This window comes from Gossypium raimondii, chromosome 7 (genome assembly GCF_025698545.1).
Source record: "Gossypium raimondii isolate GPD5lz chromosome 7, ASM2569854v1, whole genome shotgun sequence".
Taxonomy (NCBI): domain Eukaryota; kingdom Viridiplantae; phylum Streptophyta; class Magnoliopsida; order Malvales; family Malvaceae; genus Gossypium; species Gossypium raimondii.
The window spans coordinates 1,669,317-1,694,417 of NC_068571.1; the positions used below are offsets into that span (position 1 = coordinate 1,669,317).

Consider the following 25,101-nt stretch of genomic DNA (forward strand, 5'->3'; position numbering starts at 1 on the left):
ATTCGACTCACTTTTTTCTGCTTAAAAATATTAACATTTTATTTAAATTTTACTTTTATTCTCAAAATTATACTTAATATTAGCAAAATAAATAATTAAATGAATCAAGTTAGAAATGTTGATGAATTAGACTGACCTATATTGTTTATAACTATTAAACTTAAATTTTGCCTTGTTTATAAATATTAATTTAAATTTATATAAAGTTATGACAAAAAATATGGATACAAGTTATTTACATTTTCATACTATATATTATAAAAACAATATATTTATTTATAAAAAAATATCTTATCAGTTTTTACCATAACTTATTTATAAAATAAATAAATTTTAAAACTAGGATAAAATTTTATATTATTTATAAGAAATGTTATAAAAATTATACACTATAAAAAGGTTATAACCTAGCATAAATCTTTCTTTAAATTAGATTTATAAGTTTTTATAATCAAAACTACAGATTGTTTGCACCTTTCTCAAGTATTATGTGGTAGATGCTAGTTATGTTAAATACAAAAAGTTTTCTCTCACCATGCCGTGGGGTACGATACCATTTGAAATAATGGAGTCATGCACAAGCACCGGAGATGGCTCTCAAAATCTTTAATTTGAGGCATTCAAAGCTTCGAAATGTGATTGAAAGGATATTTGTTGTTCTAGAAAAAATATTTCTCATATTAACAACATCATCTTAATATAGTATAAAAATAAGATTGGATCGTGCTAACATGTTGCATACCTCATAACATCATTCGTAGGTGAAACTGAGAGGATCCATACTTTGAAGAGCACATGAAAGGAGATCTTAATAATTTTAATGACACATACACGATTTAGATTTAGATTTAGATGATGATGATGATGATGAGTAATGGAGTATATGTTAAATGTTAAAGGATGATAGCCCAACAATATGGAATGTCGAAGCAAGTAAATAAAATTACATACGATGTTTATTTTTCTTGTTGTTTTCATTAGTAATCGTATTATCGATTACTTTCTTGGACCAACATATTACATATGATGATTTGATTTCAATTTTTGTTACTCGTTTATAACTTTTTAAAACTATTAACTATGTAACTGTGTAATTACAATTTGTACTACCAAACATGACATAAGGAATTACGATGTAATGGCATTCTATTTGTACTACCAAATATGACATAAGGCATTCTATCGTCCAAACATGTCTAGAGAATTACAATTCTTTGCAATTATAATAGAGTGTAATTGCTACTTCCAATTACTCTATGTTGTCCAAACATGCCCTAAAAAAACCATCTAAAATATTTAATATTAAATTAGAAATAGTTTTTTTTTGAAAAATAATAAGGACAGGCGTAAAACGGGTTTTAATTAAACATTTACAAATATGGACGGGCTTGAGCAAAATTTTGAACCCATATTTCGAGCTGCACCAAATTTAGACAAACATAAAATATATTAGTGCCATACATAGATCCGTTACGAATATGACCCAACTCGGCCCACCATCGATATAATTGTAGAGTTTTTAGAACTCACATTATCGAATTAACACAATAATATTACACTTTAAAGTATAATAAAGAAAATTAAAAATAAAAGGAATTTGAAATCTCATTACAATTGTGTTGACATTTCATTTATTTATTTAATTATTAGTATTATTAAAAAGATGGGTCAGGCTTCTTTTTAGGCTTAAACTGGGCCTGGATCAAAAGAACTAAACCCTAAATCAAAATGACCTGTTATTAGGTTTTCTTTTAGTTTGAAATGGCCCATACTGTATCAATTAAACTAAAAACTTCAACTTACCCAACTCATCTTCCAACACATTAATCAGACTATTATAGAGTTAATTGCACCAAACATCCCTAAACTATGACCCTCATTTTAAATTGGTCCCTAAACTTCAAAACATTCTAATAAAATCTCCAATCTATCAATGTTATATCAATCAGGTCCTTTCATTATTAAATTGTTATTTAACCATTAAAAGATACGTCAAATCTTATGCGGTATAATTTAAAATAAAATTTTAAAGAAAAATAAAACGTTCTGCATAACTTTTAAAAGTACAAAAAATCTAGTTTTTGATAAAAGCTAATGTAAAAGCTTCAAGAACCTTAAAATCAATATTTTAATGACACCCTTTTTACAAATTTAAAATTTTCATCTTAAATTATGCCACATAAGATTTGATGTCTCATCTAGTGGTTAAATAACAATTTTAATAATGAAAGGACCTTATTCATATAACCTCAATAGTTTAATTTTTAATTTATTGTAATTAAAAATTATAATTTTATTAAAAGAGGTTTTAATTTTGAATATGATGTATGCATTTAAAAAAAATAACATAATAAATAATATTGATAATCTAGTTTATTACATTCGCTTTGAATACATTAAAAATGGGATTTAAAATATTCAATACTTGAATTGGTTAAAAATAAGTTGAAGATTTGTAACTACCCAAATCTGCATTATCTCGCATCCGATACTAACTCAAACATAAAACTAAACCACTCACTCTCCAAAACCTGTGCCCCATATTAGTGTGATATTTGAAGGATTAGATTCGCATATAATACATCGAAAATGAATGTGAAAATACTTTATTTGTCATTAAATTGAAAATTCAAAGTTAATATTTTTTTAATCATAATTCTTGTGACAGAGGCGAATTTTGAGGGTGCAAATAAGGGTCTTAACCTCATCCAAAATGGAAAATCTTCAATCCAATTCTTTCATTAATAAACAATAAAATTGTACTCCACCCTTCCCAAAAATTCAAAATATATTTTAATGTTTCAGTAATTTATAATTAAATTCCTATGGATTCGTATTACCATTCTGTATCTATTCTTTCTCTATATTTATGTTATTTTGTTTCTACTTTAGAGTTAATAATTTGAAGTATGACACTAATATTATTTAAAAGAACATAACACAAAACACACAATTTATTTAATCAATATATCAAAATTTATATCATAGATTATTATCATTTTAAAATTTATAAAAGTATAGAAAAACCTTAAATATGATTTATGATTATTGTTTTGTTAGCCTACTTAAAACTGTTCTCGTGGGTAAAAATTTGTTTACTAAGGAACGTATCAAATTGGGCGTTTGGTCTAGTGGTATGATTCTCGCTTTGGGTGCGAGAGGTCCCGAGTTCGATTCTCGGAACGCCCCTCCTTTTTCCTCACCTACTTTTACTTTGGTTAAAATGTGCTGTTAGTCCCTAAACTTCTATAAACTTTGAGATTTAATCCCTATAAGGGCTAAATTTCAAATTTACAAAAAATATATAATCTTATGACATTTCTGTCAAAATTTGTTTAACTTATTATTTTATCAATCATGATACAACAACTTTAACAGAAAAACTTACAATTTTAATGATTAGACTAAGTTTTTAAAATAAATACAATTGAAAACCTTAATTTCTAATTTTTTAGTATAGAGATTAAATCTCAAAATTAATCAAAGTACAAGGACTAAAAACATATTTTAACCTTTTTCATTTTTTCTTTGAGGACAACAACAGGTTTCAATATATATTTATTCACCGTATACACCCATCTCCTCTCCTTTCCTTTCACCTTATCCTCTCTCATTTTCTCTCAATCCAAACAGAGGAAGAAAAGAAAGCATTAGCAAGAAAAAATGGCTTCCTCAACACTCTCAACTCTCTCTCTCCGTTCCCCTTCTTATCCTTCACCCACTACTACTACAGCCCATTTTTTCAAAACCCCTTCTCTTCAATTCCCTCTCCGTTCCACCGCCACTACTACCCTCACCCACCGTACCACATTCCTCCGTCCTCTCAACGCCACCGCGGCACCCGAAAAAATCGAAAACCTCGGCACTGAAATCTCCAACTTAACCCTCGAAGAAGCCCGAACACTCGTCGACTACCTCCAGGACAAACTCGGTGTCTCCGCCGCTGCATTTGCCCCTGCCGCCGTCGCCGTCGCAGCACCAGATGCCGGTGGTGCCGCAGCTCCAGTTGTTGAGGAGAAGACGGAGTTTGATGTGGTGATTGAGGAAGTTCCTAGCAATGCGAGGATAGCGGTGATTAAGGCTGTGAGGGGTCTGACTAGTTTGGCATTGAAAGAAGCTAAGGAATTGATTGAAGGGCTGCCTAAGAAATTTAAAGAAGGAGTTTCTAAAGAGGAAGCTGACGATGCCAAGAAACAGCTTGAAGAAGCTGGTGCTAAAGTTTCTATTGCTTAGATTTAACATTTTCTTTCATGGGTTCCTCGATTCTATTTGTTGAAATGCTCAACTGAATTTCCTCCTGTACGGATAATGATAATAGGACATTTTTGGGTGTCTAAAGTTTGAGCTTTTTTATTGGATAAGGTTGCAAATTCCAGCTTGTTTTTCAAATTAGTACAATGTTCTATGAAACCTATCCATATATAGATTAGATCTAGATATCAAGAACCTCAAATGGCATTTTCATCTTAAATCAGGACATAACAAAATATTGGACAAATTGGGGTTCTAACATTACTTGTTAGGGAGTTTGAAATTTGTTGCTACACGAATTCAAGCACTAGACTCAGGGAGTTCATCCATACTCCAAATCAAAGTTCGATCGATATCTGAACTCGCTTGTGTGTGATGGTGTAGTGTGTGAGAGAGTTTGAGATTATATTTTGTAAAAAAATCTTATATGGATATGGGTAAGGTGCGTTACTAGCCATTTGCATATGCTAAAGCAACAAATCAACACAGGCTCTATGGTCTTGTATAAGCTTTCATAAAACATTACAAGGATTATACAGTTTCATCAACTCAAAACTACCACTATAAAGACTAGATGATTTGATGATCATGCTAAGTTCAATGTATTGGATAAAGAAACTAATGCCTTATTCGTACATCAATCATATCCACAGGGTAATTTTCCCAACACAAAAGCAATTCATTTGTCATCCCCCGCAGATAAATGAAATAGTAACTCTACAGTTTCAAGTCTATTATCACAATGAGAAAAAATGCACAGACATAGTCAAGTCTACCAAGACCGTGAAAAAACACATCCACAGGCTTAAAATTAAATTTATGTCATCAAAAGGGTAATATGGAGTTTCTTCACCTGTAAGACAATGAGAAAATCCACAGCCATTGAAACAAATTTAGTCATCAACAGGGTCCCGTGGTGTTTCACCTGGACTGCGTTTGATGCTTACCACAGGGCACTCAGCATGCTTCACACAGAATTCACTCACAGTTCCAGCAATAACCCTGGACAAACAAATTTTCAAAAGCAAAAAATTAAGCACTTCCCTAAAAACCAACTTAAGTTCATCCTAGAGATTGCAATGAGAAGACAAGTGTTGAATACCGGAGGCATATGGGAGTAAAGCCTACCGTTGGAAAGGACCAAGTCCTCTGTTCCCGACAACAAGGAGATCGGGCCGCATCCTCTTCGCTTGTCGACAGATAACTTCCTTTGGATCACCTTCCTTGACCCAAGCTTCACAAGCAACCTACAGTCAACAAAATTTCATTATATGGGAAAATGCATATTAAAATGCTAAGTTCACTTAAGAATGAATTGATTACCCCAATCTCATGACACCTTGTGACAAAATATTCCAGCAAATGAAGCCCTCTTGTTTGGTCCCTGTGCTTCATGGTCTTGAAATCCTCAGGAAAGGCATATATGCTGTCCATGTCCTCGAATCCTAAAGGAAAGACATATTCAAAGAAGAAGCCATCACGTCAATCACCTGGCATTGGCTGATTTCATAGCACCCAAAAGCTTCAATGAAGCATTACAATATCCGTCCCTAAAACCACTGTGTACATGGGAGTTCATAGTTTCTGATCCAAAGCTTAAACATTTAGAATGTATTTGGTTGGGTGGAAAAATGGAGGAATGGAAATAGAGAATGGAAAACTGGGAAGAACATAAATTTTGAGTGTGCTTGGTAAGTAAGAAAAGTGAAAAGAAAGAAAATAAGAGAGATGATCATTTTCATACATAAAAACAAATCATTCCAAATTTAAATGATAAGAGAAGAGAAAATGATAAAGTGTATGTTAATTCAAAATTCTACATTTTTCAAAATTTTTATTTTCTTTCCTTTCATTTTTAACTCTTAACATGCAGTCAGTGGATCAAAAGAAATTTACTTTTTCTTTTAATTTTTCCTACAAAAAATTTATTTTACATATTTTATTTTTCTACCCTTCAATTTTTCATCTATCCAATTTTTTCTCCACTCTACTAAGTAAAGCATTCAGCTATACATAAAACTTGTATCCAAAATGCTACGGTCCAATTCAAGTAAAAATTCAATATCAACATCAATCCTGCTACTTTATACAGCCAATTATAAAAGGATTCAAGTTTCAAGGGCAGGCTTTTAGCATCATTGAATAAACTATCACATTGCTAATTTTCTTTTTAGCTTAAATTATTATATTAGTCCCTGTACTTCACAAAAGTTGTGAATTTAGTCCCTACACTTTTCAAATTTTAAAATTTCAGTCACCAAGCAATAACTATTAAATTCATTAATTTATGTTCTACTATTTCCAAAATTTGATGGGACAAACATATTATCATATGTTAACGCACTAAAAATCCAGTTAATTGTTTAATGATTGTGATTTATGTTAAGACTAAAATTTCAAAATTCGAGAAGAATAGAAACCTAGAATGATCCCAGGGGAGAATATGAACTAAATCTATAATGGTATGCATAGTACAGAGTAGCAATTGAATTTAACTAATCGGATTTATCTGCAACTTGTACTAAAATTGACCAATTCAAAAAGTACAGGGAGTAAAACAGAACTTTCATAAAGTACAGGGACTAATAGCAGAATTTAACCTTCTATTAATCAGTAGCCAAACCGATTGAAGAAATGATAAATCAAACTTAACATCTTTCATAACATCATAAATCGGAAAATCAATGCAGTTTCAACGAATTTCAATCATAAAAACAGCAATAGAATTCTCACACACACCCTACGAAACCCTAACACAACCACGCCCGTACAGAAAGCGCAGTCGTGTAAATTCAAAATTATGTGAAGAAAGTAGAAAAAGAGCGCAGAGAGAGAAAGAAAAGAGAAAGAACCGTCTTCATGAGGAGCTTGAACATGGAGGAAGAGAAGCTTGAAACCGGAAGTATTGGATCGAACGATCTTCTGAATAGTCCATTCGAAAGCTCCTCTGCTACTTATGGAAGCGTGAGGGTAACCTTTGATACTTGACTCGTTCACTGCTAACATTATCCGAGTTACGTTTGCCTCAGGCTCAGTTGTCTCCATCTTTACACGCCTCTACTCACTGAGTTTAATAACTTTTTTGTGGCTCTGTTTGTGTCTAAGCTTTTTCTTGGAACTCTCTAGTTTTTCGAGACTCAAATCAAAAAGAAGGCTCTGGGAGGGAGAGCTTAAAAGCGTGGAAGAGTGCGCCATTCACAAATGGTGTACGGTAAATATTAGTAAGAAGGAATTGCTATTGTGCGCTTTGGCAGTTATAATTAACCCGTGAGTTTTCACTGAAAATGGCGGGTCGTACTTTTGTCTGCCTTTTTTTCCCCTTATTTTCCCTCAATGTTAGAAAAATATTTAAAAAATAAAATAAAAAACTAAAAATATGAAAATATTATAAAATTTTGATATTTATATTGTAAAATTATTGTTTTAGTACGACAGATTTAATTTTTTACTATAAATATATATTTTAATAAATTACGTTAATTTTAATTTGATGTGATTTTAATATAAAATATATATACATAGAATAAAATTTGATGCACGGTCAATGAATGAGTATCCTATACCTATCAGTAAATAAAATAAAAAATTATAGGCGACATGTAAATAAATATTAATTATAAATATTAATAACTCTCGAATCTTAAATTTAATATCTATGATCTCAGAATCGGGTTAGATTTTAGGATTTTAATATTTATTTACAATTTTTACTTTTACTTTTACTTTTATTTCATTTCCTCTATTAATGTTAATTCAAAAATAGTGTTATTTTTTTAGTGTAAAGTTATCAAAATACCCGTTTTAGAAATTTTGATAGGTATGTTGAAAAAAGAAACAGAAGAGAATGGAGCCCAAATTTAAACAGGATAGAGATTTTTTTTTTCCCTTTTAAATGTTATTGAAAAGTGGGAATCTCAAAAAAAAATTGTCTTTTTATGTGTTTTATTTTTTGAAGTTGCAACATCCAAATGTATATAATTAAAATCAATCAATATTAAATATAATAGATATGTCCGAAAAGAGGAGGACTCAATGATTATTCGTTCACCGGAACTAGAAGTAAAAATTTTGGTAGATAGGGATCCCATAAAAAATTCTTACGAGAAATAAGCTAGGTTGAGCCATTTCTCAATAACAATAGCTAAGGGATCCGATACTACCACTTGGATCTGGAACCTATATATTGATGCTCACTATTTTGATAGCCATACCAGTGATTTGGAGGAGATCTCTCACTAAATATTTAGTGCACATTTCAGTCAACTCTCCATCATCTTTCTATGGTTGTGAAGCATGTATTTCCACGGTGCTCATTTTTCCAATTATGAAGCATGGCTTAGTGATCCTACTCACATTGGACCTAGCACCCAAGTGGTTTGGCCAATAGTGGGCCAAGAAATCTTGAATGGCGATGTGGGTAGGGGTTTCCGAGGAATACAAATAACCTCTGGTTTTTTTCAGATTTGGCGATCATTTAGAATAACTAGTGAAGTACAACTCTATTGTACTGCAATCGGTGCATTAGTCTTTGCAGCCTTAATGCTTTTTGCCGGTTGGTTCCATTATCACAAAGCGGCCCCAAAATTGGCTTGGTTCCAATATGTAGAATCTATGTTGAATCACCATTTAGCAGGGCTACTAAGGCTTGGGTCCCTTTCTCGGGCGGGGCATCAAGTGCATGTGTCTTTACCGATAAACCAATTTCTAAATGCTGGAGTAGACCCAAAAGAGATCTCACTTCTATATGAATTTATCTTGAATAGTTGGAAAATACTCAAATTTAAACTCAAAATAAATTTAGATTAGAATTCCAGAAAATACCATTTAAGAAAAATTATGGAAATAGGTCAAATTTTTGAAAATTTACGAGAATGGATGACACACACAAAAAAAAAAGGTGCGGTCACTTGTGCAAAAAGCGCTTCCAGTTGAAAGCGTCTAGAAGTGTTTTACTTATATCGACTTATTCTTGTAAATTTTCAAAATTTAGACCTATTTTCATAATTAAAAAAAAGGCATTTTTTGGCATTTTAGTTATAAATTTAAATATGACTCACACTTAGTGAGATTTAATACAAAAAGCATTTAGAAAAAAATTAAAATAAAAAAAATTAAAATTGATCAAATTAGAGTAGATAACTAAATTTACAACTCATAATAAATAGTAAAATTTGACTAAATTTTTATTATATATTATTTTAAACACACTCCAATATTTCAAATTTGTAATTTTCACATACATAAACGTACTAATTGACTATTTTTTAAGAGGAGTAAATATTTTTACAATTTAACATTATATTTTATTTTTTTAGAGTTAATTAATTGTTAACCTAATACAGCCCAACCTGTTGGGCTTTTGGGCTATAAATCCTGTAATTATACGCTTTCTCTTATTTGTATTGTTTCTCAAAGAAATTTTTATAATATAACTGAGGTTTATTTTTATTCATTTTGGTATTTAAATTTCACAAATAAATTTATCTTGATTTCTAAATTTAGAAAATACAAAATTTTCATGATGTGGTAGAATGAGATTGTATTACATTCTTACTTAAAAACAAAAAAGTATATATAAATTTTTCTGTTATGATGTGGTACAATTTAAAGTGTCATATACGACAGAGGCAAAGCCAGAAATTTTTTTATGAGGTAAACTGCAATTTTACCTTTATTAATTTAAAATTTTAAAAATTTCAAAGGATCTAAATAGAAAACTTTTTATTTTAGGGGGAGTCGGAACACCTACCAACCTCTGATCTCACCCCTGATATACGATATTCTAATAATCGAACTAGTAATTTAATCGATTGAAGTGATATATCAATAATAATTAAATAAATATTTATAATTTTTTTAAAAAGTTACTCCTTGTAATTTTTTTTTACTAATTTTGAAATATTTTTAATTCAATCGATTTAGCTCCTTTTATTTGAGTAAAGGTGGGTTTGGATAGGTGATTAAGTACGGTACGGTACGTTAAGCTTATTTTTTGTCCCACACTATAATATTATTACAATATCTAATCTTATCGCTACCGCTATTTTTACACTAATTATAGCTTCCAAGTTTAGGAACTTCAGTCTCCAATAATTATAGCATCCCTAACAAATAAGAGGAAAAGAAAGAAGAAAAAGGCACGAAATACAGAAGACTACCCTATAGAGATGCACTTTGTAATGAAATAAGATTTCTTCTCAAATTCTCAAAGAGTTTCTATAGAGGAAAAGAAAAAAAAAATGGGTGGCTTAGAACAACGTTTTCCTGTTCCTTACAAGAATCTCTCAGTCGAAATCAAGGTAAAAAAAGGGTTCTTCGTTCTTTCTCAGAATCTTATTGGCTTTTTCTGGGGGTTTAACGATTTTATTTATAATAGCATAACAAAGCATGAATTACCAAGGGTTTTAAAGATTTTGATTACTGGGTTTGTTTAAGATGGTTGTTTTATATTCTTACTGACAATTTCATGAATAATTGGTGTTCTTTCTTTATTATGATTTGAATTTTTCCCCATTTTTTTGTTTTATTATACTGCATTTTTTAAATTAATTTGAACAAAATATGATGAAGTATATGATTGATAGGAATTTGATTTGTTGGATTGGATTATATTCCTTTTGCTGTTGTAAAAAAATCCAGGCTTTTATTATTGCTAATGAGCTTTGCATATTCAGAAGTGAATTTTGTTGCTCTGGATTTGGTTTCTGAATTCATTAATATGTCCAAATTTCTTTGTAAATGTCTTGTCATTTATACATTCTCAATTTCATACCTTTTGCTTGGTAGGGGAACAAAACCGATCTAGTCGTTTGCCGTTACGACGATCATTTTCTTGTGAGTACAAGCCTTTCCACTTCCTTTTTTCCGATCAAACTTTGGGTTTTGGTATTGCATTTATGCGTATTTGTGTGATGTCGAGGGTGGTATCCATAACTTGTAATATGCTAATGATTTCTCAGGTTATGGCTACCCAGATTGGAACTATGGGAACAATACTACAAGCAAGGTTCGCCTCGTACTTTTTCTTTCGTTACAAAAGGGGAAGATCTGTGATTTTTTTATTATCGAGTTATTCTTTGAGTTATTCAAATTATTATGATGATAATCATAATCTGAAATGCATCTGAGCATGTATATTGTCGGTTGCCAGAAAGGAGGAAGGTTTTACGGTCCAGCCAACTTTCAATGTGTCCGTAATATTTGGCAAACGAGACGAGGTAAGCCAGATAGTTCTGTTGTATATGTTATCTTGGTTGTTCATACCTGTCCTGAATCTTGAATGAATGCATGATTTGCAGCCAATGCTACCGGCAATTACCCGTCAGCTTATCGAACACATAAGGTCTGTTTATTTTCTATTAAATCGACATTTTTTAGACGACGTAAATTAGGATTCTACTTCTAGTTTTGTCCATTGAATGTAATACAATAAACTTACAAATCTGTCAACAGTTTGAACTCAGATATCTCTTTGCTTTATATCTTGGTTCGTATTTGCAGTTCCTCGGGGTCGTCTATGCCTTTAGTTCTTTCTCTCGGTCTCAAAGACCATAGCATGGTACTGTTCTATAACACAAGTTTGTAATTCGCTTTTGCTTCATATGTTATATGAATGTTTTGCATATCCAACAAAGTAGACAAAATAGTGAAATTCATACGATACCCGGTTTTATGCAGGACACCTTGAAGGGCATTGTTTCGGCTGTGATTGAGAACCGTCTCTGGTAATGCATCAATGTTAAAGTTTCTCATCTTTTTGTGCTTGGGTGCTCGATTGTTTTCATTCTTCACGATTAAACTAAACCGGGCATCATATAACGCAAGTCGGTCGAATCACAGGTGAATATTTCAGCTTGAAACCTTAAATGGGAAATGAACTTGATGTAATTTTGTTATTGGAATGGTTATGGACCCTAAAATTATCCTAGTTTTTGCTAACTTGGTAGACTAAGGCTGGATTGTTAAATATTGGCCGTACCTCCCTCAAGGACAATGATGTTTGAATTGGACCAGGTCGGACTGGTCGGGGTATCGGTCTAGAGAATGGTTTTGAACCAGTTAGATTGGGAAACGATACCGACTAATTGAACCGGTGATTAAATCAGTTGAACCGGGTTTTTAACTTTTTTAATATTTTTTAATTTTTAATAATTTTATAATTGGGCCAATCAGATCGGTGAACTGATTTTATAATTTTAAAGTTTAAAATAATTTAATATGCATTTAAATATTTAATTGCATAATCTAAAATTTTACTTCTAATCATTTGAGCAAGCAATCTTGCAAACAACAGATAACAGATGATGTGATTATCATGTAAAAGCATATATAAAACCATAAAATATTTCACATGGTGAATGAATGGATCGTGTTCATTTTAGAAATACGTTGGGTTTCTAATAATAAATTTTCTTGTTAAAAATTTCGAGTATACTGCACTCAATTTTAAATTATAAAATGATCATTGAATTATTTGAAAGTTTTAATTTAAGTCACTAAGTTGTTAAAATTATTGTTGTATAGCATTCTTTATTCGCACTATCTCGCACTAATCAAAAGTTTTATTTCCCTTTTTTTCTACTGTTTGGTTTTTCATAAAACAACTTTTAAACTTCATAAATTTGTGAACTAAAATCCAAATGGTATTCTTTTTCGATTTTTGACATTAACTGTTAGATGGACTTGGATTTAAGATATATTCTTCTATTTGTTGATGGGTATTAATTCATCATACAAATCGTGACTTAGAGCTCGCTAGTTGGACTTTAAAAGAAGAAAAAGAAAACTTAACATCCAAGTAACTAGTGACTTGAATAAAAGTTTTCAAATAGTTTAGTGATTTAAATGAAAACTTTCAAATAATTTTATGATTATTTTGTAATTTTTTAAAGTTGAACGACCAAAACGTAAACTTATTAATAGTTTAATAACTTTGAGTGTAGTTTACCTCTAAGTCTTTTTGGTACACACGTAAAAACAATGAATCAATGCAACTTCTCTTAGTTGGTAAGGCATAAAAGGCTTTGCCAAGTAAAGAATAAACCTTGTGAATAATTTTTTCACCAAAAATTAATTTTTATAGTAATATAAAATATTATTACACAAAACAGGTTAGCGAACAAAAAAAAAATAACTATAACAAAAAAAATATAAAATAAAATATGAACAAAATTATTTATAGTTAATTTATCAAATATGGAAATAAAATAAAACCATAATAAACAATTGAAATAAATGAGAATTGAGATTTTATGAATCGTTGAGGCTTGTGAAACACGGTTTCCTTAAGACAAATTTGGCCGCTCCTACGTTACTTGAAGTAACGTTGGTCGAAAGTCTCCCAGGATCAAAAGCAGTGATCAAAGTAGTAGCACATCTACCGTGATCAATCGAACGAACAATGCATTTTTCTATCACCATAATATTTATAAAACACGAAAGATGGAAAAAGAGAATTTTGAGAATAACAAATTTTCGGCAAGAGAAATTCTTAGAGAGTATGAAAGTGTGCAAAAAAACCATTAAGAATCATGACATTTTATAGGCATGTAGAATTTTGTAATTATAGAAAAATATCACTAAAATTTGCCATTAAATAAAAAATATAAATAGATTTATTGGAAAGTAAATTTGTGTTGGTCTAAAATAGACAAATATTTCACGTTGCCTACATCTTGCAAGTGCACCGACCCAACCCCGTATGGGGAGGACTAACACCCCCTTGCACATAAGACAAGGTTACAAGTTTAGTCATTCAATTAATTTTTAAGAAAGTTCACATATATAAACAAATCCCCTCACTTGGTATTTAACCAATGTGGGATCTAAGCTTTTTATTTTTTCTCAACAATATTTCCAAGTAGCTTACTTCGAGGCATATGATATACCGTTGTAAATGTCTCATGGATTAGAATATGAAACCATAAAATTATGATTCAACTATCTAGTTTTACCTATTGAAAATATGCCTCAAAGTTCCCACAAAATGCAAATTTTTCAACAAATATTCCTATAATTATTTTTAAAAATTATTGTTAAATATAAAATTGAGAAAAAAATTGTTGACAAGTATTTTGGGTACACTATAAAATTGTATTTTTGAGAAGTATTTTTTATTAAATGCAGTAATTGATAGTTTCTTTTGATACAATATTAAGGTAAAGGATGGGGTAACACGATTCGAACCCGTGCCAAATGGGTATTCTTTAAAGTTAGATAACATTATCTTTATAATAATATTTTTCATCAAATGTGGTAATTTTCGTACAATGATGTTATTCGTGGGTAAATAAACACTTGGTCAATAAGTCATAATTTGATATTCATCAAATGTGGTAATTGATTATATCGCTTGTTAGTAAAATATTAAAATTTAAATTTAATTATTATTTTTGGGAAATAGTTTCAATTAAATAAAAATATTATTGTAATAATTAATTTCTCCAAAACGTATAATTGGTTAATTAGGATACATAATTCAACGTTAAGTGAAACAAATTTTAAGGTTTAGGGTTTAGTGTTTAGGGTTGAAACAAATTTTACTTTTAAAGTTCAAGTTGAATTGAATTTAAGCTCGATAATACTAATTAAATGTAAATTAGTTTGATTAATTGGCTTTGGCATTGCTATGTGAAAGGCAATCAATCTATGTCAAAAGATGAAACAGTTGTGTGTGTGTGGGTTCCATTTATAGAAAAGAGTAGCGGAAGAAGAAACAACTACATCAAAGGAAAACGTTAAACCATGTTATCTCTATTACAACTAAAATCCATGGTCCAAGTGGTTGAGTTAGTCGAAATTAAATTTATTAGTTTAATAGTCTATATCTTTATAATCTTTAAAAAGTTAAATCAAATTTTTATTATTTTTTAGAGGATTAAAATATAATATTACCATTACTAATTTAAAATTTTATAAATTATAAAAGATCTAAATTAAAAATTTATTATTTTAAGGGAGCAATAAGTCTCTTAGCGGCTCCGCCATTGATGGTCTCTCTCGGTTTACATCCTTTACTGTCTTCTCCCCATAAAAGACTAGGATGTTCGAAACCTATATGGAGTATCTTGATTCAGTGCATCCTGTCCTATCCCAAATTATGAATTTCCTGGCAATCAAACATCACTTGTGTTTAACAAGTTTGATGTATTCAGTGTTCATGTTTAAGTTATATGATAAGTAGATTTTAAATTTAAATTTTATTTTGATTTTAAGTTGGATTTATCTAGATTTAGTATATTCCGATTTTCAAATCACTATACTTTGTACTCGATTGATTTTTATTGTAGTTATTTGGTTATGTATTATTTGTGTTTGTACTATACATAATTTGTAACACCCCTTATCTGAGATTGTTGCCGGAGTCGAGTACGAGGTATTATCTGATTTAACTTACCAGTTCAGAGAATAAAAATTTGCTTTTAAAATTAATTCGCTCACGTTCAATCAATATGTCCCTAAAAATAACCCTCGAGACCCTAAAAAACATGCAACAAAAATGATTTGGATCCAAACCGGAAACATTAAAAATTTTCTGAATACTTAAACAAATAAAAAATAACTTATATCACTATTTACAGTAAAGCTGTCCACTCGCGCGACAGTCACTAATTTAATTATAACTCGAGTTACGAAACTCAAAATTTAGATCCGTAAATTTTCCCTGAAACTAGAATCAAATATCTTCTTAATATAAAATTTTCAGAATTTTTGGATTAGCCAATTAGTAAAGTTTATTAGTTAAATTCTCCCATGTTTCTCTATTCGACAGTTCTGACCTCTCTATACTAAAAATCAGTTATCTCATTGTACAGAATTCATATAATGTTCTAGTTTGTTTCTTTTGAAAATAGACTCACTAAGGATTCTAGATATATAAATTATGAATCATAATTATTTCTGTACAATTTTTAATGATTTTCTAAAGTCAGAACAGGGGACTTTAAAAACAACTCTGACCCTGTCTCACTAAAATTAAAATATCTCCTAATATAAAATTCCTTTGCTTACATCGTTTCTTTCGTGTGAAAATATTCTCGATAAGCTTTAATTCTATGTCTCATTCCCTCTCTAATTTCATTTCTACTATCCTTGGTGATTTTTCAAAATCACATCACTGCTGCTGTCCAAAAACTGTTCCATTGCAAATTTTTACTCTTTTATAATTTCTTTGTATTTACTATCATTTAGGCATCCATAACACCAAACATGTTCTTACTTTGCCATTTCAATAGCTAACCATTAGCCATATCATATAAAAACACTCAAAATTACATGCCATAGCTTTACACATTTCGAAATCACATAATACCGAGATGTCTGTAGATAGTGTGAGACGAACTTCGATGTCCTTGTGATCCTCGAATTGACTTAGCGATACTATAAAAATAAGAAAAATAAAGAAAGTAAGCATAAAACTTAGTAAGTTTACAAGTAAATAAATAATAACATTTATCATAAATAATCATACTCATAAATTTCATCAAACATTAGAATCTTTACTCGCTTCTTTACTTACTTGTTTACTTACTTGCTTACTTAAATAACTCATGATTATAACTTACTCCTCCCTTGCTGAATTTTTTTCTCAACTGATAACTGAGATATTCTCAATCCTTATAACCCACCTAAATTTATTATTATGCTTTTATCTGAACTTTCATGTAACATGGTCTATTTATTAGCCCGTTGAATCATTTGGAATACTAAGGATACTCGGGACTCCTGTCTGATAATACATGCCAAAGTTATGTCCCAGACATAGTCTTACATGGGATGTTTTCTGTACTGCCAATGCCATATCCCAGATATGGTCTTACATGGGAGTTCTCATATCGGTGCCCATGTCATGTCCCAGATATGGTCTTACATAAGAGTTCTTATATCGGTGCCAATGCCATGTCCCATACATGGTCTTACATGGGACATTTCATAATCTCAATGATGTCAATGCCATGTCCCAGACATGGTCTTACATGAGATCTCATTCCTTTAATGTCATGACATTTGTATCCAATACATTACCAATGTTTCAACGGGGCTTTTATCACTGATTATCTGTCATCTCATACTTAAGTCAACATTAGATATTTTCATGAAATAAATACATAATTGTTGAAAAATAGCAGCATTAATAATAATTATCAAAATATTGCATTTATTTACCGTAAACTTACCTTGGTACAAAATATGATCAAATCTAGCACTTTAGTCTTCAACCTTTTTCTTTTCCCGTTCTAACTTCGGATTTCGTTCTTCTTAATTACGGAGCTTGGAAGCTTGAAAACCCTAACTATGGCTTCCCCTTTGCTAAATTCGGCTAAATGAAGAAGATGAGCATATTTTGCCATCTTTTCCCCTTTTTAATTCTTTTTTATTATTAAATAACTAAAATACCCTTCGCTTAAAAATATCCTATTTCACTTATCTCATATCCATTTTTGTCCACAATTTAACCAATGGTCTAATTTCTATTTGTAGACAATAAAAATATAATAAAATAATTTTTTTCCTCATTAGATTTGTGGTCCCAAAATCACTGTTCCGACTAGGTCCGAAATCGAGATGTTACATAATTACACTATCTTATAATGACAAATAATTATATTTCTCTAGATATGTTTGACTCTTAAAGTGTAAATACATAATTTATATGTATTTAAATATTAATTACTATAAAAAGTATCAATACAAAAATATATATATAAAAATAAGGAACAATAATTGAAATCGAATCATCATATGTAATATGTTAGTCCAAGAAAGTAGTCGGTTATACGATTACTAATAAAAATAACAAGAAAAATATATATTATACGTAATTTTATCTAATTGCACTAGTATTTCATATTTGCCGGGTTATTCCTTTTAACTTTTAACATATACTCATTTTATCATCTAAACCTGAATCAGATAATTAAAGATTATAAAGATTTTTTTATGTATTGTTCAAAGTATGAATCATCACAATTCTACAAATGAATGAAGTTATGAAGTATGCAATGCAACAAACTAGTACAATCCAACTATTTTTAATCTATATTGAGGTGATGTTAAAATGAGAATTTTTTTAAAATAACAAATGTCGTCTCACCCATATTTCGAAACTTTAAATATCTCAAATTGAAAAATCCACGAGCTCTCTCTCATGTCTATGTCCGACAACATCCTCTAAAACAGGATATTGTACTTTTTAATTTTTTATAACTTTAAAAAATTATTTTTATACAAGTTTAAATTATAAATGATTTTTTTAAGTTAAATCAATTATGAGTGTTTGACAAGCCATAGTGTAATTAGATTTTGATGTAAGTACTGCATAATTACTCCAATTCTTATATTTTCCCAAGAATTGAAAAATATAATTGAAGTGCTTCAATTACACACAATTCGGGGATTATAATGGTTATCCAAACATGTCGCCCTTATGTAATTACAAACAATTACTAGATAGATTTCTAAGCACTACCTAAAATTTCCCATATAATTTTAGATAAAATACTGAAGTTAGAAAAAAAGGAAAATTTACCATCAAAATCAATTGAATCTTATTTAAATTCACACATGATATAATAAATATCCAAATAAAATAACTACTTAATAATAATAAACTAAAATATATAAAACTATTTAATTATGTATTAAGAAAAATAAAACTATTTAATTTGTTATAAAATTAAGTGCCACTAAATATGTAAAATATAATAAATATTTAGCAAGAATTTGGACTAGATGAATACTAAATAGAGGTGTTGATGAGTAGATTTGATCATGGGTTAGTCACTCATCCGAAAAGTGAGAGGTTTGAATAAAAATATTGGTTCAAAAATAGGGGTTGAACAAAAAATAAGACTCATTTTCTAAATGGGTCAGGCATCGGGTAAGATTTTTTGGCCCAGGCCCAGCTTGGCCCGAATTTATAATGTATTTTTAATTTGTTGAGAAACATTTATTTTAATGTTTTTAGTGTATTTGATATATTATATTTTTAAAATTTATTTTTATATAAAAAATTAATACGGACGGACCGGGCTCGGGTTTAACATTTTTTATCTGGGTCAAGCCTAAAATTTTGCATCGACCCAACTCAAACCTGACCCGATCCATGATCAAGTCTATTCATGAGCTAGGTCGGGCTTAGATACGATATTAACACATTTTATACTTGGTCAAGCCTGGCCCAACTCGAAATATGAGTCTAAAATTTTGCTTAAGTCCGTTCATATTTGTAAATAGATAACACAAGCCCATTTAGGCTTAGGCATATTGTTTTTAAAAAAATAAAAATATACTTATATTATTTTTAATATTTTTTATTTATTAAAATTTTATGTATAGTCACCTTAACATTTTTTAATGTTTACACTATAATAGTATTATACTACTATATATTTAATTTTTATGTATTATAAATTACATAATATAAAACATGATGAACTTACAAAAATGAGCTAGGCCGAGCTTGAGTATTAAATGTTCAAGTTTGAACTCGATCCACGTTTTAAATAGTTTAATTTTTATTTGACAAAGTTCATTTTTAAATCTAATATTTTTCCTTAACATTTTAGTAGAAAATTTCCCAATATAAAATTTAGACTTAATCATGAACCATTTGATATAATCAATATTGAATGAGATTTTGTTAAAGAAATAACAGTTCAAAATTTCTCTTTTCATTTATTGAAAATTTTTCGCATTTATCAAAACCATATTATTACGTATGGTATATGAAGATGATTATTATTATTATTTTCATCTTAACATTAGTAGTCTTATTGGTATAGCTGAAAAATAAAAATTCTATCAACCATGTCAAATTTGGATTCTTCAAAAATGATTGGAGGACCCAAACTTTCTGCTGACTAAAAAAAGAAAAAGATACTTAACAAAAAACATTGACAATATAATAAGCATGAAATAAATTGAATTGTAAATAAAAGATAATAACTTACAATGAGTACTGCGATATTATTTCTCCAAAATCTTTACATCAAAGCTCTGATACCAATTACAACAGATACATGGGATAGTAGATAATATTACAAATTTACAACATAAGATTAGTAGAAAGGAAAAGGTTTTTACAAAGAAAGGAAAGATAGTGGATAAAAGTAAAGAGAATGGTGGATGAGAGGTGAATGGAGAGAGATTTTCTAAACTTTTTTTGATGCCCCTTTTAGGCTTCCTTTCTTCCCCTTTTATAGGAGAATTCTTGAGTTCTATTTAATTTTCTCTGAATCCCGCATAGTTTTTCTGATAAGGATAACATCCCATTATTGACATGGTTGCTTCCACGTTTCTTTCTTTTTTGTCTTGTCAAATCATTGATTTGCTTCCACGTTGCAACATTTTTTGTTTGCATCTGGATTAGAGGTGTCCATGGGCTGGGTGGCCTGGCCCGGCCCGACGGTCTGCCCGAAATATGGGAGGGTTCGGGTAAAAATATAGGCCCTAAATATGGGTTTGGGCAAAAAACGAGGCCCATTTAGAAAATGGGCCAGGCCTCGGGCACCACTTTTTTGGCTCGGGCCTGGCCCGGCCCGACTCGGCCCGAATTTAATAAATATATATTTTTTATTTTTATTTTTTAATTTTAAAATATTTTTAAAATACTTTTTTATTTTTTTATTTTTAAAATATTATTTTGGTGTTTATTAAAAAATGGGCTGGGCTGGGTTGAGCTCGGGCTTAGGATTTTATTCCTGGGTCGGGCATGGACAAAATTTCAAGCCCTTATTTTGGGCTGGGCCCAGGCCTAGGAGGCGGGCCAAAATTTTTTTTTTGGGCCCGGCCCATGGACACCTCTAATCTGGATGCCGTTTTCTTTAAGTTGCCTCCTATTTTGTCCATACTTGAATGTTTGTTTTCTCAAGTTGCTTACTTGGTTGTCATTTTCCCACATGGCTTCCTTTTTTGACTTTATCATTCTTGGATATTATCTAAATTCATTTCCTCTATTTCATCTAGATGTAATGAATCTATTGACAATCCTAGTGAGTTCCAATTCTCCCACGTGTTCTTGATTTCTTCTATTATATGTGAAGGAAAATCATCAATCTCCATGTCAGCTATCATTTTCAATAGTTGCACGGATTCTTTGCCTCTACCTTCCTGGGTGTTTCCAGTATCGTATGCCAATATTCTTCTTCCATCAGTCCAGAGATTATAAGTTTTTTGTTGAAGTAAATATTGAGCTTTAATCATTAAATCTATTCCTGCTTGGATTTGATAATAGCTAGGATTATTATAACACTTGTCAATATTTTTTGTCAAATGTCTTTTTCCTTCTCTTGCTGCAGAAAGTTTGGGTCCTCCAATAATTTTTTGAAGAATCCAATTTTGATATGGCTGATAGAATTTTTCTTTTTCAGCTATACTAATAAGACTACTAATGTTAAGATGAAAATAATAATAAAATCATCTTCATATACCATACGTAATAATATCGTTTTGATAAATGCGAAAAATCTTTTAATAAATGAAAAGAGAAATTTTGAACTGTTATTTCTTTAACAAAATCACATTCAATACCGCTTATATCAAATGGTTCATGCTCAAGCCTAAATTTTATAGTAGGAATTTTTCATTTAAATCATTTGTAAAAACATAGGCTTGTAAAAGTATTCGAAAAAACTATTTGAAATCGAGCTTGTTGCTTACATATAACTCCATTATTTTTGTAAATATTTTATTAGGTAAAATATTTCTAGCCTTATTATATAAACGCATTCCTAAACATTTTATTTATAATAGGGCTAGCTGTTCCTTTATTAATAAAATATTGAAATATATCAAGAAGATTATTTTTCTCCTTAATATTTAAATAATTAATTTCTAATTCTTTCCAATCTCTATATAAAATAGATTTTAATAATAAATCATGAGCTTTATTTTCTTTAGTTGTTTTTTCAACTAAAAATTGTGAAAGCTTAGTAAGAGCTTTTCGAAATTAGCTATTTGTTGAGAAATATGAGTTTTCCATATTTCATTAATAAAATTATATAATTCTAGTGGTAAGCCTAGATTATAAAAATATTATATTTCCTGAATTTGTTGTTGTTTCAACAAATTTTCTGATGAACAAAACTTTTCTGCTCCTTTTATTATTTTAACATAACTGGCTTGGTATACTGAGTTTGGATCTTGGGACCAAGGGTATTGACTTATCGTTTTTGGTGTAAATGATAAATAAGTTTCAACTGGTTGTCTTACTATTGGATAATTAATATAATATCCTTGATTAGGATAAAAAGATGCTTGTGCGTGTATCGTCACAAATCTTTGATTAAGATTTGTTATTTTCCCTTTGTTGGGTCTTTTATGGACATTAACCCATTCACCAACTTTTTCTAGAGGTTTTTTTACCTCTATCCATATGACCTACTAAGATAATCAACAATAATATTGTTAGTTCATTTTACATATAATACTTTAAAATTAAAAGTACATAATTCATTGTATCACCTAATTCTTCCGGTACTTGTTTCCAAACTTTTATTAGTAAGGAAATGTTTAACGCTCGATTATCAATTTTATAATAAAATTTTCAGGTGCTAAATATATGAGAAAGTTTTTATTCATTTCTTTATTGTTAATAATTCTTTTCATATATAACATAATTAATTCCATTTGGTTTAAATTTTCCTGAACTATATCCATATATTAATTCTTCATTTTTTTATTGTTTTGGCTTTTAAAATACAACCCCAATAGTTTTGTGAGGCATCTGTTTCTAAAATTAATTTATCACCATGTTTAGGTAAAAAACTTTTGGAATATAATTTATTTCAGATTTTAAATCTTTTATGATTTTCGAGTCTATTTTAGACCAAATAAAAGGTTTATCCTATTTTAGTTTTTCATATAACTTACCTATTTTTTCAGATAAGTTAGGAAAGAAATTTCTTCCATAATTAACAATTACCAAAAAATGTTGAAGTCGCTTTTTATTTTCAATGTTTTTAGGAAATTCTTTTATTTTTACTATAATATGATCTTATAGTTTAAGATTTGCGATAATTTTAATCCTAAGAATTCTATTTCTTTTTTTCAGTTCTATTTTACGAGGACTTAGTATGGTTCCATGTTTTATGAATTCTTGAGAAATGATATTTAAATGTTTTCTATGTTTTTCTAATGTATCTGAAAATATTAAAATATCATCTATATAGGCTACACAAATTTTTTTATATTTATTAAATATAGAATCCATCCATCTTTGAAAGATTTGTGGTGTATTACATAATCCAAGTGGCATTACTTTCCATTGATAATGTCCATTAGGTGCATTAAAAGCTGTCAAAAGCTTGGATTATTTTGTTAGCATGATTTGCCAGAATCCTGATTTACAGTCAAATTTACTAAAATATCTTGCTTGTTTAGCTTGATTAATTAAAACATCCTTTCTTGGAATAAAATATCCATCAAAATAATATTTTGATTTAATCTTTTATAATTAATAACCATTCTAGCTTTTTCTCTTTTTATTTCAGCATGATTTCTTACAAAGAAGGTTGGACTAGAATGTGGACTATTAATTATTTCTATTAATCTTTTTTAATAATTCTTTTATTTGTATATCAAATTCATTTATATCTTGTTTAGTATCGATCATTGGTTTAACTCTAATAGTTTTATTGGGATTTTCCAATTTAATTTCACAATATCTAGGACTATTTTGTCATAATTTTAATGGTTTTTCACTCAAATTATTTTCTAATATTTTAAATAACCAATGACTTGTTTCAAGTTATTTAATTTGTTCTTTTCTTGATGGTGTAAAATTTTATCACAAACAAATTTATGATTTTCTACTAATGGTATTTTTACAAAAGTTTTTCTACGATAACATAATTAAATTTTTATCAATAGAAAATGGTAAATGTTGGCATATAAAATTATTTCCTAATAATATTCTCCATGTATTGCAGAAATCATAATATTTTAGGTATTACAAATCTTACATTATTTATGTAGAGTGATATATTTCTAGCTTTTATTGGATGTTTCATAGGTTTCCATTTTTCTAAAAGAATGACATTTTTTCTGCAACTACTAGTTGTAGCGCCAAGATTTAACAAAGCATGCAAAGAATATGTTTTATATTCTCTAAATTGAAATGTAATTTCAATATATGTATAATATTTCCTAATTGAAAATTTGAAAATGTAATTATATCTCTTGTTCCAAGTTTCATTTGTTAGATAATTATTGAAGTTTGTATTTCTTCTATTCTAGTGTTTCTAGAATTTCTACTTGGTTCTGTAGGAAAATAGGAATATGAATTGTTTTCATTCCTATTGGTGTTGAAGGCATAGAACTTGTACTTTTATTTTCCTCTTCTTCCTCTATTTGAGTATTTGAGGTAAAACTAAATTATCATTTGTATTTGTTATAGCTGTATTTTTAAAATATAATTTATCATCGATAATATATATTCTATTGTACTTACAAGTTTATAAGTACTGGTACTAATTATCCTTTCTATCATCCAATCTATTGCTATTGATAAATCTCTTAAATTTAATAATTTTAGTTGTATTTCAAGAGTGAATTTATTAGGTTCAAAGAGTTCTATAATTTTGTTATTAATTTCTTTGATTTCTACTTCTGTATTAGTATATTCATTAATAGAAGTCCAACCGATTGTTAGATCTTCGCTAAATCATTAATTTCAGAATTTTTGTCTCGAATTCTAAGGCATAAACATTCTTCTCAAAAGGATCTGTAATAGATATAAAATAATTTGGTTTAACTTTAAATTCTATTACTCCTACGTAAATTTGATTGAATTCCTCCAATAAGTGCTTTTATTGAATTTTCAAATCTTTTATCTAATAAAGCTGCTATTAT

General features: G+C 29.4%; 3 protein-coding genes, 1 non-coding gene and 1 pseudogene across 5 annotated transcripts; 4 read left to right on the forward strand and 1 right to left on the reverse strand.

Annotated features, from left to right (window-relative positions):
* The first annotated feature begins 3,117 nt into the window (after window positions 1-3,117).
* TRNAP-UGG (transfer RNA proline (anticodon UGG)) lies at window positions 3,118-3,189 on the forward strand. Its single transcript has one exon. It is a non-coding gene; the product is annotated as a tRNA-Pro (tRNA).
* Window positions 3,190-3,568: 379 nt separating this feature from the next.
* LOC105768770 (50S ribosomal protein L12, chloroplastic) lies at window positions 3,569-4,389 on the forward strand. Its single transcript, XM_012588933.2, has one exon. It carries the CDS (start codon window positions 3,664-3,666, stop codon window positions 4,231-4,233), a length of 570 nt encoding a protein of 189 aa, XP_012444387.1. The 5' UTR covers window positions 3,569-3,663; the 3' UTR covers window positions 4,234-4,389.
* A 329-nt stretch (window positions 4,390-4,718) lies between these two features.
* On the reverse strand, window positions 4,719-7,432 carry LOC105768777 (universal stress protein A-like protein). 2 transcript variants are annotated; one of them, XM_012588944.2, is made up of 4 exons: window positions 7,104-7,417; window positions 5,575-5,696; window positions 5,380-5,498; window positions 4,719-5,253 (listed from the first exon to the last, which is right to left on the reverse strand). In XM_012588944.2, exons 1-4 carry the CDS (start codon window positions 7,294-7,296, stop codon window positions 5,145-5,147), a joined length of 543 nt encoding a protein of 180 aa, XP_012444398.1. In that variant the 5' UTR covers window positions 7,297-7,417; the 3' UTR covers window positions 4,719-5,144. The 2 variants fall into 2 exon arrangements, with proteins under 2 accessions (XP_012444398.1, XP_052489548.1); XM_052633588.1 differs by having other exon boundaries at window positions 5,212-5,253; window positions 5,380-5,485; window positions 7,104-7,432.
* Window positions 7,433-8,283: 851 nt separating this feature from the next.
* Window positions 8,284-9,057, forward strand: LOC128042424 (photosystem I P700 chlorophyll a apoprotein A1-like; annotated as a pseudogene).
* A 1,286-nt stretch (window positions 9,058-10,343) lies between these two features.
* LOC105768761 (uncharacterized) lies at window positions 10,344-12,355 on the forward strand. The gene is made up of 7 exons (XM_012588920.2): window positions 10,344-10,550; window positions 11,038-11,085; window positions 11,211-11,257; window positions 11,402-11,468; window positions 11,550-11,593; window positions 11,752-11,809; window positions 11,929-12,355. Exons 1-7 carry the CDS (start codon window positions 10,491-10,493, stop codon window positions 11,977-11,979), a joined length of 375 nt encoding a protein of 124 aa, XP_012444374.1. The 5' UTR covers window positions 10,344-10,490; the 3' UTR covers window positions 11,980-12,355.
* Window positions 12,356-25,101: the final 12,746 nt, after the last annotated feature.

What these genes read in the sequence shown, in the direction of transcription:
- LOC105768761 (XM_012588920.2), top strand. Translation starts at nt 10,491, where the DNA reads ATGGGTGGCTTAGAACAACGTTTTCCTGTTCCTTACAAGAATCTCTCA. An exon ending in GGAACAATACTACAAGCAAG is followed by an intron (nt 11,258 to 11,401) that starts GTTCGCCTCGTA and finishes GTCGGTTGCCAG; the next exon opens with AAAGGAGGAAGGTTTTACGG. An exon ending in GTCTCAAAGACCATAGCATG is followed by an intron (nt 11,810 to 11,928) that starts GTACTGTTCTAT and finishes GGTTTTATGCAG; the next exon opens with GACACCTTGAAGGGCATTGT.
- LOC105768770 (XM_012588933.2), top strand. Translation starts at nt 3,664, where the DNA reads ATGGCTTCCTCAACACTCTCAACTCTCTCTCTCCGTTCCCCTTCTTAT.
- LOC105768777 (XM_012588944.2), bottom strand. Translation starts at nt 7,296, where the DNA reads ATGGAGACAACTGAGCCTGAGGCAAACGTAACTCGGATAATGTTAGCA. An exon ending in TCAAGCTCCTCATGAAGACG is followed by an intron (nt 5,697 to 7,103) that starts GTTCTTTCTCTT and finishes TCTTTCCTTTAG; the next exon opens with GATTCGAGGACATGGACAGC. An exon ending in CAAGGTGTCATGAGATTGGG is followed by an intron (nt 5,499 to 5,574) that starts GTAATCAATTCA and finishes TGTTGACTGTAG; the next exon opens with GTTGCTTGTGAAGCTTGGGT.